Source organism: Gracilinanus agilis, chromosome 3 (assembly GCF_016433145.1).
Source record: "Gracilinanus agilis isolate LMUSP501 chromosome 3, AgileGrace, whole genome shotgun sequence".
Taxonomy (NCBI): domain Eukaryota; kingdom Metazoa; phylum Chordata; class Mammalia; order Didelphimorphia; family Didelphidae; genus Gracilinanus; species Gracilinanus agilis.
The window spans coordinates 565,918,155-565,935,643 of NC_058132.1; the positions used below are offsets into that span (position 1 = coordinate 565,918,155).

At 32.7% G+C, this 17,489-nt stretch overlaps 1 protein-coding gene across 1 annotated transcript in view; it reads left to right on the top strand.

Annotated features, from left to right (window-relative positions):
- The window catches only part of KLHL1 (kelch like family member 1), a 542,207-nt gene that overhangs the window by 373,787 nt on the left and 150,931 nt on the right, over positions 1-17,489 (top strand). Inside the window, exon 6 of the mRNA XM_044669367.1 lies at positions 15,936-16,122. Within this exon, the coding sequence (XP_044525302.1) occupies positions 15,936-16,122 (187 nt within the window). The remainder of the gene's footprint in view (positions 1-15,935; positions 16,123-17,489) is intronic.

Sequence of the window (17,489 nt, forward strand, 5' to 3'; positions counted from 1 at the left end):
GTGCCTTTAAAATGTACATAGCAAAAAAAAAGTATGATATTATGCTTTACTTTTGATTTGAAATGAATTGATTTATGTTTCACCTAAGAAAGTGCACCCTCATTCTTCTACTTTGAGTTGACAAATTAATAGATAAAATGCAGTACATTAGCATGAATTCTTATAAAGTCAGAAAATATTACATTTGTTTTTTTTTCCCCAGATTTCATTTCTGGTAAAGTGTTAGATAAATGATAACAAGAAAAGCGCAATGCAATCTTTAAAAAATGGTTGTTGTTTTTAATAGAGATTTTTAGGCATATTTTAAAATAATTTTATTTGGGATCATTTAAGCCTAAAATGTTTTCTTTCTAATTTGTATTTCAAAGGAGAGAGCCATACTATAAAAAGAGGGTTGTAAATATTTCCAAACTTAATAACATAATTGTCTATGCTCAAAAGTATAAGGCCAAAGGCTTTTATCATGTCATATCCTACATTTTAATGAAAATTTTATTTTAATAAAAAGTATTTTATTATTTTATTATAATTAATATACAAGAGTAGAAAAGAGTCCCCCAAAGATTTAAAGTCAAATGTATCAGAAAATCAATTTGAATTCCATTATACTATATACATGTGATCATTGATTCTATGTTTACGACTTTAGCTCTCATCTAAAGCATGATAGTTTAGATTCAGGTTTATCTTTATTTTTTCCCTGACGTGTAATGTTGAATCTGTATGTGGGATTAGCTTGCTAGCATTTTATCTTCCTAACTAAAATGATATATCAACAGACCATCATGACTGTAAACTGAGGCATGACCTCTATAGAACTTGGGTACCTCTTCCACTGAATGGGAGGACACTCAAGGAGTACTGTGCAAAACACAGACCCTTGTAGGGCCTGTCCTCAAGAGGGAGATTACCCAATGGATACTTCACCAGCCCTTTGAGAGAGAAGTCTCTCTTTCCTTATAGGGAAGAGCATTCAAAAGATACAAAGCCTTTAAAATCAAGATACTCTTTATTAAGCAAAGACTTATAGGAACATGTGGGAAAATGTAGGCTAATGGCAAAATGTCAAAAATTTTAGACAGCAAGCAGCTGAATATTTATAATTCTAACAAAAAGGGGAGGAAAAAGGTATTGAAAAGGGCAGAGACAGGGGTAGAGAGTTCCAGGAAGGGGTATGATGGATTTCCAGGCTCAAGAGCGGTAGTAGCAGCAAGGACAAGAAGGTTGCTTGTTACATATTTTGGAGTGTGATAAATTTTCTAAGAAGATAAGCAAATGTGAGGTTATTGGGTTCCTAGGCTTTGAAATAAAATGGGACACTGAACTAGAATCAGCAGGTGCTCATCAAGATCAGATAATAGTTAATCAATTCAAAAATAAGTCAAACTGACAGAGATAGTCTGCTGATCAGAAAGGTGGTGTTTTTTGTTTTTTGTTTTTTGTTTTTTGGTGACAAACAGAATATTCTTGTGTGACCAAGGTCACCCAATTATCCTAAGGCAAGGGCTAAGAGAGCTGGTATGAGATGATTTCCACTGTCACTGAACTGTGGAAATTATTCCTGGTCATGCTGCAGGATTGCTAACTTTTAAGGCATTCTGTGTCTTTATTCGGCCAGTCTCACACAGCTTCATCCAGCAAATAAAGATAATTAGTGGATTCATTTTTACACAAGGAAGAATCTAACCTTCCTGTAACCAGACCTTAATCTCATATCCTTGACCATACCAGAAGGGATTTTGTTAGGAGGTAATGAGTGATGTTAATGGGCAGTAAGGTAGTATGTTGGGTAAAGTTCAGGGCTTGAAGTCAAGAAGACCTGAGTTTAAATCTGGCCTCAGACACTTATTATATGTGTAACCCTGGGCAAGACACAACTCAGTCTCCTCATCTGAAAAAAATAACTTATAAATATTAAGACAATGCTCTTTATGATGTGTCTGGCACACTGGGAATCCTAGTCTTGACTCATTGTATGTCTTTTTCTAGCATAACCACAAAACCAAAGGGAATTAAGCTCATTCACTACTAGTATCAATTATTTGAACCAGATTAAAGCTCTTTTTTTTAAGGAAAGTTCATTTGAATCTTATTAAACATACTTATTCCTTTTATCTAACTAGCTGGGTTTGAACTTGCATTTCAATGGATCTTACAATTCCATTGCCTTAAGTTAGCCAAGAAAATCTATCCTCTTTCTTTTCATTGTTAGATAATAGTAAACAGCTACCTTCAATTTCTTAAGCAGGTAAAATGAGTTTTACCTAACAGCTATCAACAATCAATAAACTCAATTAATAATGATTCATTCTTTAAAGTAACACTTTCTGAACTTCTATCAGTGCATTTACTCAAAATCAAATTCAAAGACTTCAGCCTCTAATCTAAAAATCTTGAGGCAGTAAAACTCTTCATTGAATCTGTTAGCTTGCAGAAAATGCTCAGCTTAGTTCAGGTAAGCACACTCTATAAGAGAATAGATAACATTGCCTTATGAATGAAAGAATGAAAAATGAGAAAAAAAAAGATATGTCAAGCACTTTGCTATACACTAGCAATAGAAGTGTGTAAAGAAAAGCAAAAAGAAAAGGACAGAAAAAAAGAAAAGAAAAGAAAAGAAAAGTACTACACATGAATTACTTACAGTCTAACAGAGGAGAGAGCATATATGGAAAAATTATGACCACCAAAGAAAGTTTTGTTTTGTAATGTTATAGAGATGGAAAAAGGACCCATGGCACAATTGACTGACAATGTCCTTTTTTTATTTTAAATTTTAAAACTATTTTTCCACGTTTACAAATTTCATTTTCTTTCCTTCCCCTCTAACATCCCCCTCCCCAATCCCATAAACACTTTCACTGAGTTATACAAATTTTATCACTTATACCTATTTCCATATTATTCATTTTTAAATTGAGCAATCTTTTGAAAACAAACCCCCAAATCATATATACATATAAACAAATCATAAATCACTTGTTTTTCTTCTATTTTTCTACTCCTACAGTTCTTTCTCTTGATGTGGACAACATTCTTTCTCATATGTCCATTGTCTTGTAGTAGCAGAATTCCTTACATTTGTTGTTTCACTATGTTTCACTTTCTGTGTATAATGTTCTCTTTGTTCTGCTCATTTCATTCTGCATCAGTTCCTGGAGGTTTTTCCAGTTAACAAAATGTAATTTTCTACCTTATCTCTCTTTTACTTTAGCTTTGTCTGGTATCATGATAGCTACCACTGTTAGTTTTACTTTAGATCAGTGATTCCCAAAGTGGGTGCCACTGCCCCCTGGTGACTGCTGCAGCAATCCAGGGAGGCAGTGATGGCCACTGGTGCATTTATCTTTCCTATTAATTGCTATTAAAATAAAAAAAAATTAATTCCCAGGGGTACTAAGTAATATTTTTCTGGAAAGGGGGTGGTAGGCCAAAAAAGTTTGGGAACCACTGCTTTAGATGATGCATAATAAATTCTGCTCCTGCCTTTTACCTTGAATCTGTGTGTGCCACCCTGCCTCAAATGTATTTCTTGTAAGCAAGATATAGTGATTTCATCCCATTCACATTCAGTCTCATGATTACTAATTGTGTATTGGCCTCCATCATATTATCCCCTTTAGATCCTGCTCTATTCCCTTTCACTCTGTTCTTCCTCACCAGTATTTTGCTTTTTGTCACCCCCCCCACTTCCCCTTTCTCCAACCACCCCCTTTCCTTGTCTTATTCCCCTTTTACTTCTCTGTAGAGTAAGATCAAATTCTATACTCCACTGAGTATACTTGTTTTACCTTCTCTGAGCCAGTTATGATGAAAGTAAAGTTTAAGTATTTCCTGTCACCACCTTTATCCTCCCCTTTCTGTAATGATTTTTCTTGCCTCCTTATGTTATATAATTTACCCCATTCTATCACTCCCTTCCCTTTTCTCTAAGTGCAACCCTTTTTAACCCCTTGATTTTTTTACATGTCATTCATATACATACATATGAAATCATATACACATATTGTTTAATTTTACCACATTTACATACACATCAATCATCATATATCAGTAATGGGCAACCTTTTGAGATTGGTGTGTAAAAATTTGCCAAAAAACCAAGCATAACTTGGATGATGTGTCACTTTGAGAAAAACAAACAAACAAACCTAATTTATTATATTTATAGTTTAAATAACAAAAATGTAAAATTATAATATATAACTATTAAATAAAACAAAATAGGTAAATTGATATAGGTAGAATTGTCACCTATAGTGCACAGAGTGTCTACACTACATTAAATCAAATGTTTCATCCTTGGCATGTGGCCCCATACTTCTCTGTACACGGCCGTATGAGGTTGCATGTCATTGAAAATGGCTATACATGTCAGTGCTGACACACGTGTCATAGGTTTGCCATCACGATCATATATCATCATAATCAGCTTACTTCCCCACTCTTTTTCTGAGTAAATTCCTTCTATCTTCTCTACTGCTAAGAGTAATTTTTGAGAATTATAGATATCCTTTTTCCATGTAGACATATAAACATTTTTATTTTAATGAGTCTCTTATATGTTCTCTTTCTTATTTACCTTTTTGGGCTTCTCTAATGTCTCACATTTGGACTTCAAATTTTTTTGTTTACATCTGGTTTATTCCTCAGGAAAGCATAGAAGTCTTCTATCATATTGAATGTCCATTTTTTCCCCTGAAAGAATAAACTCAGTTTTGCTGTTTAGGCAATGAGCTTTGGATTTTATTATATAATGTATACAAAACCCATTATACATGAAAGCAGAAAGAAAGTTTGCAGTTGCACAGAAATTACAAATTATGTCATATCAAAACACACAAAAAATCTCATTGTCTTCAAAATAATAAGGCCAAGGCTGAATTTTGGCTGGCCCATTATCAGTAAGCTAAGTCTGGGAGTACATTCTCAGGGACGAATAGCCCCCACTGGAGGAGGTTTTGTCTAGATTTGGCCTTGGCTGTCTGAACTACTTTTGAAACAAAAACAGTTGTATTTCTGACCAAAGGAGAGAATGTTAACCTTTTGACTGTTGGCTTGCTAGGAACCCAAAGTTTTCCAACAAGGCCACAATGTCTTTCAACAAGAAAAGGTATGGATCACAAAAGGGGTCAAAAGAGGTGTCTTGGATTTCTATCCACTTGAGGCTATATCTCTTATTGGCCTCCCACATATTCACTCTTTTCTTTTAAATTGAAGTGATTTACTATAGAGCAAAAACTTTTATTGATGAAAGGAGTTATAGAGTAGTTACAACCATCAGCTATATCTGGATCTGATAGGATTCACATTTTATGTTAATTCTCTATGGCTCACAACAGATATGTGACTCTGGGTTATAAATCCAAATCTTTTACCTTCCTGGATATCATATTCATGCCTTCCAATCCTTTAATGTAAAAGTCGCTAGGTCCTGAGTGATCCTGATTGAAGCCTCGTGATATTTGAATTCTTTCTTTCTGGTTGTTTGAAGTATTTTCTCCTTGGATTAGTGGTTCTTGAATTTGGCTATTACATTCCTGGAAGTTGTCATTTGAAGATTTCTTTCTGGAGGTGATCTGTGAATTCATTCAATTTCAAATTTATTTCTTGTTTGAAGATCTCTCGGCAGTTTTCTTTGATAATTTCGTAAAATAGGTTTTTTTTCTTGATCATTTCTTGCAGGTAGTCTAATAATTCTCAAATTGTCTCTCCTATATCTATTTTCTATGTCAGTTGTTTTTTCAATAAGATATTTCATGTTTTCCTCTGTTTTTTTCATTCCTTTGGTTCTGTTTTATCGTTTCTTAATTTCTCATGAAATCATTAATTTCTAGATGGTGAATTCTAATTTTTAAGGCCTGATTTTCCTCTGTCAGTTTTTGGTTCTTCTTTTTCAACTGGCCCATTTCTGTTTGCCTCACTTTCATTTTTCTTCCGCACTTTCCCTCTGCTTCTTGTAATTAGTTTTTGGAGTCTTTTTGAGCTCTTCCAGAATGTGTATCCAATTAATATTTTTGGACCTTTTATGTGTTTGCTTTGCTTTCATTGCCTTCTTCTGTGTCTGTACCTTGTTTTTTGTCTCCTTAAAAATTCTTTTTTTGTTGTTGTTTGCTCATTTTTCCTATCTAATTATAGGTAGGCTCTGTTTTCTAGGAAGTTGGGGTTCCCTCTTAAACTTCAGTCCTTCCTTAATGTTATTCTCAGCTTATTTTCTAGGTTTTTTCCAGTTTCAGTTCTTAGAGGATCATGTGATGGTCTGAGGGCTGAGGGCTCTGATAGCCTCCTTCCCCTGCTGATTCAATTGACCCTCAAGATCCTGAGAGTTTAAAGACTTGCTTTAGCCTTGGTTGTAAGCTTTTGATCTTACTTTGATCTTGATCAAGTCAGAAACTACTTAAATTATAGCCTCCAGCTTAGATATAAGTTTTTGGTCTTACTGTATATTTGTTCTAATTAGGCACACCCTTGATTGCCCTGTCCTGGAGCTCTGCCCTGAGTTTTAGGTAAAAATATATGCCCCTCTTAGTACTATCAGCAACCCTAAAATGTGAACTATGTCCTTCTCCAAAGCCCAGACTGGGATTCCTGGCTTTGCTCTGGGGCCACAGGAATCAACTCACTTGAGCCCAGACTATCCTGGGCTGGATCTCCTGCCTTCTCCACAGATTTGAAATTTTAGGGGTTGTGTGTTGGCTTGTACCACTATTTGCCCAGCCAGGATCTCAGGATCTGGTTGTTGACTTGGACTTCAGTTCTGTACCTGCACAGCAGATGTGGGGTAGGGTCTGATGGGTCTTGGCTTGCTTTTCACTCCTTCCTACAGCCTCCTGCTGCCTCTGCTCCCCTCTCACTCCCCTGCCCCAGATGTTCTCTGCCTACCTTTTGGGTTTTTCTTTTCTTGAAATTTGTTGCACTCAGGCTCCTTATTGACTCTTTCACTCCTATATTCATTTTGTGGTGATATTTTAATATTGATTGGAGAAGATTCTCATGGTGACTCAGAGCTACTCTGGTATACTCCACCATCTGACAATGCCCTTTCCAAATGATGTTATGGTGTTTATTTTCTGATGATTTTTAGAATAAGAGGTAAAAAGGTATGTGAAGGTTTATGGAACTGGCTCATTATAACAGATTCTCCAAACTTTCTCTTGGTCATTCTCCAATCAGAATAGAATCACCTTAAAACATGTATTTCAAAGTGAGTGGCTTAGCATTGTCACTAGAAATCCTGTTGTAAATGGGGCAGTCACTAATATTTCTCCAAAATACAGAGTCAGGTCTTGGTTTTGAGTAAATATTTAAATAATGAATTGAAAATTCCTTCTACTTCTATGTTTTTCATTTTTTATATACATTTCAGAAGCTTTTTGTATCTATTAATATAATCCTGTGATTTTAATGGCTTTTATTCTTTTTAGATAGGAGGAATGAATGCTGAGCTTCCATTATTAGGGAAAAATCCTAGAAAGGAAATTTTCTTTATAAATACAAATTTTAATCTGTTCTGCAATTCATATTCTTAGATTGAGAGTCATTTGTCAAAAGCAAGAAATGAACTCAAATATTTTTGTCTCTAAATCTCTCTATCCACACTTTGCTGTCCTTTTATATTAATGTAATTTATTAAAATTTTACTGATAAAGAAACTGAGGCAAACAAATAAAATAACTTGCCCTGAGTCACACAACCAATTAGTTTCTGAGGTTGGATTTGGACACATATTTTACTGACTCTAGGCCCAATGTTTTAATTAATTCTATTGTGGTAGTATTGTGTCATTTCAGTCATGTCTGACTGTTTAGGACCCCATTTGGGGTTTTTCTCTACAAAAATATCACAGTGGTTTACCATTTCCTTCTGCAGCTAATTGTACAGATGAGGAAACTGAGATGAACACGATTAAGTGAGTATCTTAGGGTCACATAGCTAGAAGTGTCTGAAGCAAGATCTGTACTTATGAAGATGAGTTATTTTCCCTCCAATCCTGGTTCTCTATCTACTACCTGCCCAATTAATTCTATTAGTTCCTAATATTTATTTCTTGAACTCACTATACCAGATTTGCAAATCAAAATCATGTTTACTTGATAGAAAAATGCAAAATTAGGTAGATTGCCATCTTTTCCTATTTGTAAAAAAACACATCAATCAATATTTATTTAGCATCTGCTTTGTGCTAGCCATTTTCCTTGGCACTAGTGATGAAAAGACAAAAGCAAAACACTCTTCCCTCAAAAATGTTTTACTTTCTAATGGAGGAAATAATATTGAAGTATAAAGGAGTTGTGGGCAGATCAATATCAGATTAATACAGTTGTTTAGTCCAAGAACTTGAACATAATGAAACATTTGTAGACCAAAAAATATAATAAAAATTTATTTTGCAATAACCTGGAATGGGTATTCAACAAAGAAACCTACCTCATCTTCATTTATGCCTGGCTATAAAGCTATGTTGACTTTCTGGGCAATGGGTCACCTGTTGTGTCCAAAAAGCACTGATTTTTCTTTTAAATGTCCATAGACTGCTGGGAAACAGCTTAAACTACTTCCTTACACTTCTGAACCCATCAAGTTGCAAGACAGCATCTCTGCTGTTTAGGAAAAATAAGACAAACAAATAAGAGATCATTTTTATCTCTAATTTTGATAATCACTATTGTCAACAAAAGGCATTTATTAAGAGATAAAGATAAGTCAAGCTGGCCAAAACACTCTAGAGCTCACATTTTCATGGAGGAGTCAACAAGCACTATATTAACATATATGTAAGTTAAAAAAGTGGTAGTGTTGAGGCAATCTGAGGAAGGCACTTGCAGTGAGGGGCATTAGATTGGAGACCAAAAAGACCTTTTTTCAGAAAGTTTGAGTCTTGAGTGGAATCTGAAAGAAAGTGAGAGGAGCCACTAGAGGAGCATTCTGGCAGGGGATTTCAATTTAGGGAAAATCCAGAGAAATAACCTGGACTCTGAAGATGGAGTGTTATGTTATATGTTACAAACAATAAAGAGGCCATGGTCGCTTGATCAGAGTGAAAGGAAGTAAGAAAATTCCAGAATGAAAATAGGAAGGATTAGGATTGAGGAGGGCTTAAAAACCTAAAAAGAAACCTTTCTGTTTTGGTATTTCTCCCTTTTTTCCTGACTAAACAACATGTCATGGTAGATAAAGATCTGATCTTAATGTCAGGAATGCCTGGGTTTGTTTGAATCCTGTCTTTTGATACATAATGGATGTGTGTTTCCCTGGATATCACACAATCTGTGTTCTAGGTAATTTCCTGAGAAAATAAGTGGTAGAGATGTCAACCTATATCAATCAAGGAAATTTCTTCCACTGGTAGTTCCATTTACCAGTGAGATCACAAATCTAGTCTCTAGCATTATCCCTATGCTGATGGCATCGATTGAATTGGTATTTTTCAAAAAAGTAATTATTTATTGAATTTTTAATGTTTTTTTTATTTGGGGCAGGTCTGCTGATTTTGTTTTGTGATTGCTTTTTATATGTTTATGTAATCAGTTCTTTTCTATATAAACTCTTTTTCTTCTTGTCTTTTACTAATGTGTTCAAAAGTAATAATTTTCATTTGAAAACTACATTGATTCCATTTCATGGGTTATATATAGATCCTATATATCATTTTGCTGTATTTAATTTGTTATTTTTATTTTGGAAAATTAATATGAATTGGTTTTTTAAATGGTTCTCCATTTAGCTCCCAAGAACAATTTGATTTTAAAGCTCAAACAGTCCAGCCCACCCCCCACCCCTACCCTGCCAGGCTATGAAACTGGATTGGATCTTCTAGTCTTTTGTCTAGATCTTTTACAGACAGGGTTGAGACCAGCTCCTTATTTATTTGTAAATACTCTATTGGTTGATTAAATTAGCTCTAGCTGCCTTGGTGGTCCAGCTTCATGGTGAGGAAGAAAGGGTATGTTGTCATCCTCCTGAGATGCTCCTCTTCCTTTGATGAAGTGCTGAAAAAGAGTTGAATTCTCTGACTTTAATTCCTGTGTGACTATTCTAAATCAGAAATATCCTGGGGAGAAACAGAATGATGACTTCAGAATGGATATATATTGGTATATATTGGCTTATACCACAGAAATAGGCTTTTTCTTTGATAGCTCACCTGCTCAGCTGCCTACCTGCTTGCTTTGGACCCTCCCTCTGGCCCAATTCTCTTGCCTAGCTGTTTAGTTGCTCAAAAGGTTTTGTTCTCTCTCTGGCCCACTCTGGCTGCCTGTCCAGTCATATTCACATCCTTCTCTCTCTTGAGACCCCACCTTCTATGGTGTGAGAAAGTCCATAAGGCTTATATAAAACACAGCATCCAGAGAATTTCAGTCATTACACTATATTAGTTCAGATATTCAACAGCTATTGTTTAGTATCTCCATACTTTCTTTAGTGTTTATTGATTCTTATTTCATTGTATCTTGATCCATAAATTGTTTAAATTTTCTGATTTTTCAAATGTACTTATAAATTTTAATGTGCATTAAAATATAATCCATATTGTAAGTGTATAATCCAAGTATATTTGAAATATAGATAAAGCTATATTTTCCCCCTTTTCTATTCAAGTTTCTTCATTTATCAAATCAAATTTCTACAGAAATATATTTACATCTATACTTTCTTTCTTATATGTCTTTTGCTTTATTTATTTATTGCATTATATTGTGGGTATCTCTCACTATTGACTTTTTTATCTTTTTTTTTGCTATGCAATTAATTTATCTTTTGTAAATTCCATCTCTATGTCATTTGATGGAGAGAAGCTTAATGCTATTTCCTTCTTCCCTATTGTACCTTTAAGCAAAATACAATTCCATTTTAAATTTCTTTTATTAAATTTGAATTCAAATTCAGGTTTTAAAAATATAAGTTATTTATGAATACTGAATTTTCTGGAGTTACCTGAAGCATGGTAAGTTTTTAAAAATTAGTAAAAATTTTTTACTTTTTTAAAAATTAGTAAAAATTTTTTACTTTTTAGTAAAAATCCTACCATGTGGAGTAAATAGGTATGTAAGGTTATTAAATCCCCGTTTTTATTAGCAGTAAGTTTATTGTTTTTGCATTTAAAACATTCAATGATTTTTTTTCTTTATTTTCAGGGAATTCACCAGTACATCATTGCTACGTTTGACATCTTTTTTTAATTATTATTTTATAAGGTTATACAATGTTCATTATTGTTAATACTCATAATTTCCTACCTGTGTTACACATAAAATACTCAATAAAGTAACACATTTTAAATATCATCTCATTATAAACTTTCTCTTAAAATGACTTCTACTAAAGACCCCTTCCTTTGTCTTCATTTACTCAATCTTATATGGAATTCAAAATCAACCTTTTATTCTCCTCCCTTCTTTTTAGTTGTTCTCATAACCATGTCTTTAAGGAGCTACCAGTTGCCTCCTACTAAGATTTTTTAAAAATCCTTCTATAGCACCTGCCCTAAGATAATCATGCATATGAAAAATTCCTTATAGTCCCTTAAACTGCTTTAAATCGGGCCCTTCCTTCCATAAATTTCTCAAGTTCAAATAAATTTTTAAATGACTCTGTTTGTCTTTGTGAAAAGAATGCTTTAGTGAGAAGTTGATTTTAAAATTATCCTATATCACCATTTAATATATCATATTCCAGTGATTTATGTTTTATTAAGAAAAAGTATTAAATTCATAATTTTAGATATATCACATCCATCATATTGGCTAAAATGACAAAAGAGCAAAATGAAAAATGCTAAAGATGTGGAAAACTAGAAACACTAATACACTGTTGGTGGAACTGTGAACTGATCCGAACATTTTGGAGAGCAATTTGGAATTATTTAATGAGAGTTATAAAACTGTGTATACCCATAAGCCTAGCAAAAGTATTCTTGAGTGTATTTCCCAAACAGATTAGGTCAAAAGGAAAAGGACCTGTGTGTTTAAAATATTTTTACTAGCTTACTTTTTCATGGCAAAGAACTGGAAATTGAGGGAATGTCCATCAATTGGGGAATGGCTAAACAAATTATGGCATATAAATGTGATGGAATAGAATGTGTCATAAGAAATAATGAGCAGGCTAACTTTGATAATTGAAATTAAATAATAAATATTGAGATAATAAATATTGAAATGAGTAGAACCAAGAGAAAATCATAAACAGCTAAAGATTTAATACTTGAAGAGTAAATTGAAGATGTTACCTCCAGAGAGTAAACTAAAAGGTGGAAAAACATGAATGACATAATTTGTATAAAAACATTTCTCTCTCTGTTGATGCCTTCTGTAATTTGAGGAGTTTGGGAGGGACTGGGACACTTGTGAATACATACAATTAATAAAAGTAAAGAAAAATAAATTTTCAAGAATTTTATTAAAAAGTTTAGAATGTTGGAGTTGAAGTAGAGATACATCTTCCATATTAATTGCTTATGAAACCACCTTGCCATTGTGTTCTATAGTTGAAATTTCACACATATGTTAGGACAAATTGAATTTTGAACTCACCACCACTGATACACAATAAATTCTACGCATTTGCTATTTTTTTTCTATTTTTAACATTTTGAGTAAAATTTCTTATTGAATTTCTGTAAAGGGTGGTGATCAGATCATTTTATTTTTCATAGTTTTTAGGGCATAACACTTCTTAAATTATTTTTCCTTATTCTTTACTCTCAAAACATTGCTTTTATATTCATTGCTTCTAACTCTTTTTTAAAATTCAGTAATATCATTAATTTATTTTGTTTCCTCTATTCCTCTTGCCAATCCTATCCTTAAGTAAAATATTCCAAATATTCTAGTAGTCATTTTTTATAGATATTATCAAGCTATTAATTTCATTATAATCTCCAGATACTGTTTTTATCAAACTCAGTTCTTTCATCAGAGCTCAGAATATTTTATCAGCATCTTTTTCTCTGATAATAATTGTCTATGTTTAATATCTGTTTTACTAAAATAATATTCTAACTAATTTTTAACTTTCTCCATATTTTGATCTGGTGTTTTTGCCTAAACTTCTTTTAAATCCCTGCCTCAGAAATCTTATAATGATGTCTCATTATAAAGTGACTCCTTTGCTCTTGAAGGCCATGCATATGGAACAAAAATTATGAGAACTACTACTAAGCTAAAAAAGGCTTCAATTATAGCCCAGATAGGGAGATTGAGATTGTATTTTGTCATCCAAGGCACAAACTAGCCTCTTTCAGAATGAATATGACCAGGTTGGTAAAAAGGTAATTAGTTTTTTGGACAAAGGAACTCTGTAACTACATTGAATAAAAATTAAAGCAATTCTGATCTATGTTAACAAAGATATTTCATATATTGTTACATTGCAGAATTGTAAACATTGATGCATACTATTATTTTGAAATACACTATTGTATCCAGAATCATTCAAGGAGAGCTTTTTAATTTAGCCATAGTGAGGAATAGCAGGTAATCAGGCTGAGTGCTATATTTCCCCACAAAAGGTTAAAGGAATACCAGGGAATATAAAATGGATAATTTTGATTACAGTATAATTATTTTCCCCCACAAACAAAACCAGTGCAATCAAGATTAAAAAGGAAACAGCAAACTGGGGCTAGGGGAAGAATTAAACCAAGTTTCTCCCTTAAGGAATTCAAGAGAACAGAGTTAAATTTATAAGAACACATGTCATTCCCTAGATGATAAATGGTCAAATAATATGAATAAGTAGTTTTCAGATAAAGAAATCAAAGCTATCAATAGTCATATAAAAATGTTTTAAATTACTATGTAGTAGAGAAATACAAATTAAAATCACTCTGAGCTACCACCTTACACCTATTTTGATTGGTTAATAATATAGAAAAGTAAAATGACTAATGTTGGAGGGAATGTGGAAAAATTGGGATACTAATGGATTCTTGGTATAGAGGCATGAACTGATTCAGTCTTTTTGGAAAGCCATTTGGAATTATGGCCAAAGGGCTATAAAATCTGCATACCCTTTGACCTACTGTACTACTATTAGTAGATCTATATTTCAAAGAAATAAAAATGGAGGAAAACAGACATATGTACAAAAATATTTATAGTGGCTCTTTTTGTGGTGGCAAAAAAATTAGAGATTGAAGAGATGACCATCAACTGAGGAATGGTTGAGAGAAATTATAGTATATGAATACTATTATACTATAAGAAATGATGAGCAGGATGGTTTCAGGAGAAAAAAAACCAGAAGACTTACATGAACTGATACAAAGTGAAGGGAGAAGAATGAGGCAAACATTGTACACAGTAACAGCAATACTGTACAAGGAACAACTGTGAGTGACTTCATTATTCTCAGCAATAAAATGATCCAAAACAATCCAAAAGAATTCATGAAAAAAAAAGGCTGCCCATCTCCAGAAAGACAACTGATGGAGTCTGAATGCAGATGGAAGTATACTATTTTTCATTTTATTTTATTAATGTTTTTATATGCCTTCATCCACAACATGATGAATATGGAAATATATTTTATGTGATAGCACATTTACAATCTATAACAAATTGCTCAACATCTCAAAAATGTTTGAAAAAAAGAAAGTGTTGGATAGACTTTTTTTTCAAGAACCAATGGGAAAAAATCATGGACAAAAATCAAAATAGGGTGTAGAAACTCCTATAGCATTTTAGATTGATACCTCCTCAATAACTTATAATCTTAGAAAGCTGACTAGAGGACATATAGATCAAGTGATTTGGTCATGGTCACTCAGTCAGTATATGTCAGAGGTAGGTCTTAGACTCAAGTCTTCCTAGCTTTGAGACCAACTGTTGCCAAAATACCATGCTACGTGTCTAAATATTTATTTGACAATTCATGATTAGTATTTAATTGTGTCTTAGACTCCCTGTGGTTAATCTTCTATAATCCTTCTTAAAATAATGTTTTAAAGTTCATCAACTAAAACATGCAGGATTTCCAAGGAAACTAATCATATTGAAATGTAGTTATCAAAATATATATTTTTAATTCCTGGTCCCCAGTTCAAGAACTCATTGGGCTAACATAATGAAAAAGATGAATGTCACTGCAAAGATGGAATTTAATATACCAGTTCAACAGTTGTGTTCTAAATGGTCCTGATAGCTTTTAATAGTATATTGCCTGCAGGCCAAATTTTTTTGCATGTGTTATTAGGTCAAGCCCAACTGTATTTTCACATAGACATGGGATTGTTCCAGTATGCAACCATATGTCATATACAGCACTTTAAGAGTTACAAAGCACTTTACCATCATTATCTCCTTGAGCATGAAAACTGTCATATGAGAAAATAACTATAGGTGGTAATATCTTCTTTTAAAGGCTAGTGATTGTTTAATAGTCATAGTGAAAATCAAAAACTGGGTTGGATTTTAACAAAGGTCTTTCTCAATCTATCTTGAGGAGGCTATGAAGTAGTTTATTAAGAATCTTAAATTACATTGTAATTTAAATTTACATTGTAATTACATTGTAAAGAATTGTAATAAGGATAGTGACATTTTTACTAAGGACGGAAAACATTCTCTGAATTGTACCAACACAGACTTAGTTGAGACATAATAAATATTTCCTGGTATACTTGAATTATTCAGGGGTATTGATTAATCTATCTACCTGGATATTCAAGTATAGCATACACTATCCTTTTTATTTTTATTCTTGGCACAATAATTGGGTGGCCCAAGTGACTTCTGAAATTCTCTTAGCCTCAGTGAATCTAGTATTGAGATATGAAATTATCATTATGCTTTTCATTTAAAAATGTGTAATTTACTCAGATTTTTTAATTGTAGTATTGTATACTATAAACTATCCTTGTTACTCTTTGAATTATTGATGATTTTTACTTTCAAAAATCATTATTAATAATAAATATAATTCATTATTTACAGATTTTGGCTGATCTTGAAAACCATGCTTTATTTAAAGATGACTTAGAATGTCAAAAACTGATCCTGGAAGCTATGAAGTACCATCTACTGCCGGAAAGAAGAACATTAATGCAAAGCCCAAGAACTAAACCAAGGAAATCTACTGTTGGAACCCTATATGCCGTAGGGGGAATGGACAACAACAAAGGTATACAATTCCAAAAATGTTATTTTTTTTGGTCTTTTTAAGAAATTATTTGCAATATAAACATTTCTAAAATATCAAACAACCATAAGTAAAATCTGAATTTTTTCGCCATAGTTTGAGGATAAAAAGATTTGTGAAAACGCTACTTTCTCTTTTGCACCTCATCTTTTCCTGCTTTTTTCACATACCTTTATTTTACCAATAAAATGATATAATTATGTATTCTCATTGTTTACAGGTTTTTTAAAATAATTTATTTGAGAAAGCGTTATGAAACATAGTTGTGAGAAAAAATGGAGAAAATGCACAGATGCTTGTGTAGGTTAATTGTTAAATGTTATTTATATAATTACCACAGCTTAACTATATTTCAGAATATGGAAATACTATAATCGGTCAAGGAAATTCAACAGGTGAGGTGGTTCTACTTTTTAAAGTATTAAAGATATCTAAAAGTAGTGTAACCTATATTAAGGACCTATATTAAAGCCTCCTGAAGTCAGATATAAGGGCATTCTGCATAGGAAGAATGGTCTTTTGTCTCCCTTGAGTTCCCCATTAATTTCAAATTTGCTCATATCTTCTCATATATCTTTTCATTCATTGACAAACTTTTGGCAATGGGGATTGGGAGAATTAGTTTTCCTTTTCCCAGATATGGAAACTCCCCCAAACCATGTAAGTTAGAAATTTAGAGATTTAGAGAATTACTTCATATGTTTAAGATTAATGATTTGCCCAGGACTTGGCAGAAAATATATGCCGGAGATAAAGTTTAAATCTAAGTCTTTCTGAATTAAAGTTTCAAGTGATTCTAAATTCAAATTCATCTCCCCCAAAATGTCTTGCTTCCAATCAAAGTAGCATATACTTATCATTTTTACTTCCTTACCTCCTCCTCACACCATGGTGTTTTGACATCTTTTTTGGTGAAAAGTCTATCATAGTTTCCCAATGTCCAAATATTGTTCAAATATAATTACTTTCCCCACCTCAGTTCTCATTCTTTTATCTATCTCCACCATTTTATGCTATCAATTATGCCCTTATTCATGAAATTTTTCTCCTTTGCATTTACAATATGCCATTAACCTGATTCTCTTCTTTTTTATCTGTTTTTTCCATGTCTTTTTTCCTGCTTCTTCATCCCCTTGTAGCCTCTACTTGCCCCTCCAAAGAATATTCTCTTCTTTCTTTTTAATTCTCATCTACTTTGTATCATAGATTAAAAAGTTATTTTTCTCTCCTTAGTATAACTATTGAGTATTTTCCATGTCATTATTATTGTTTACCTCCTTTCTTGACTGCTTTTGATTTTATTTAGAAAGGAATTTTGAAAATTGTCATATTTCAAAGAAAAGTTTCTT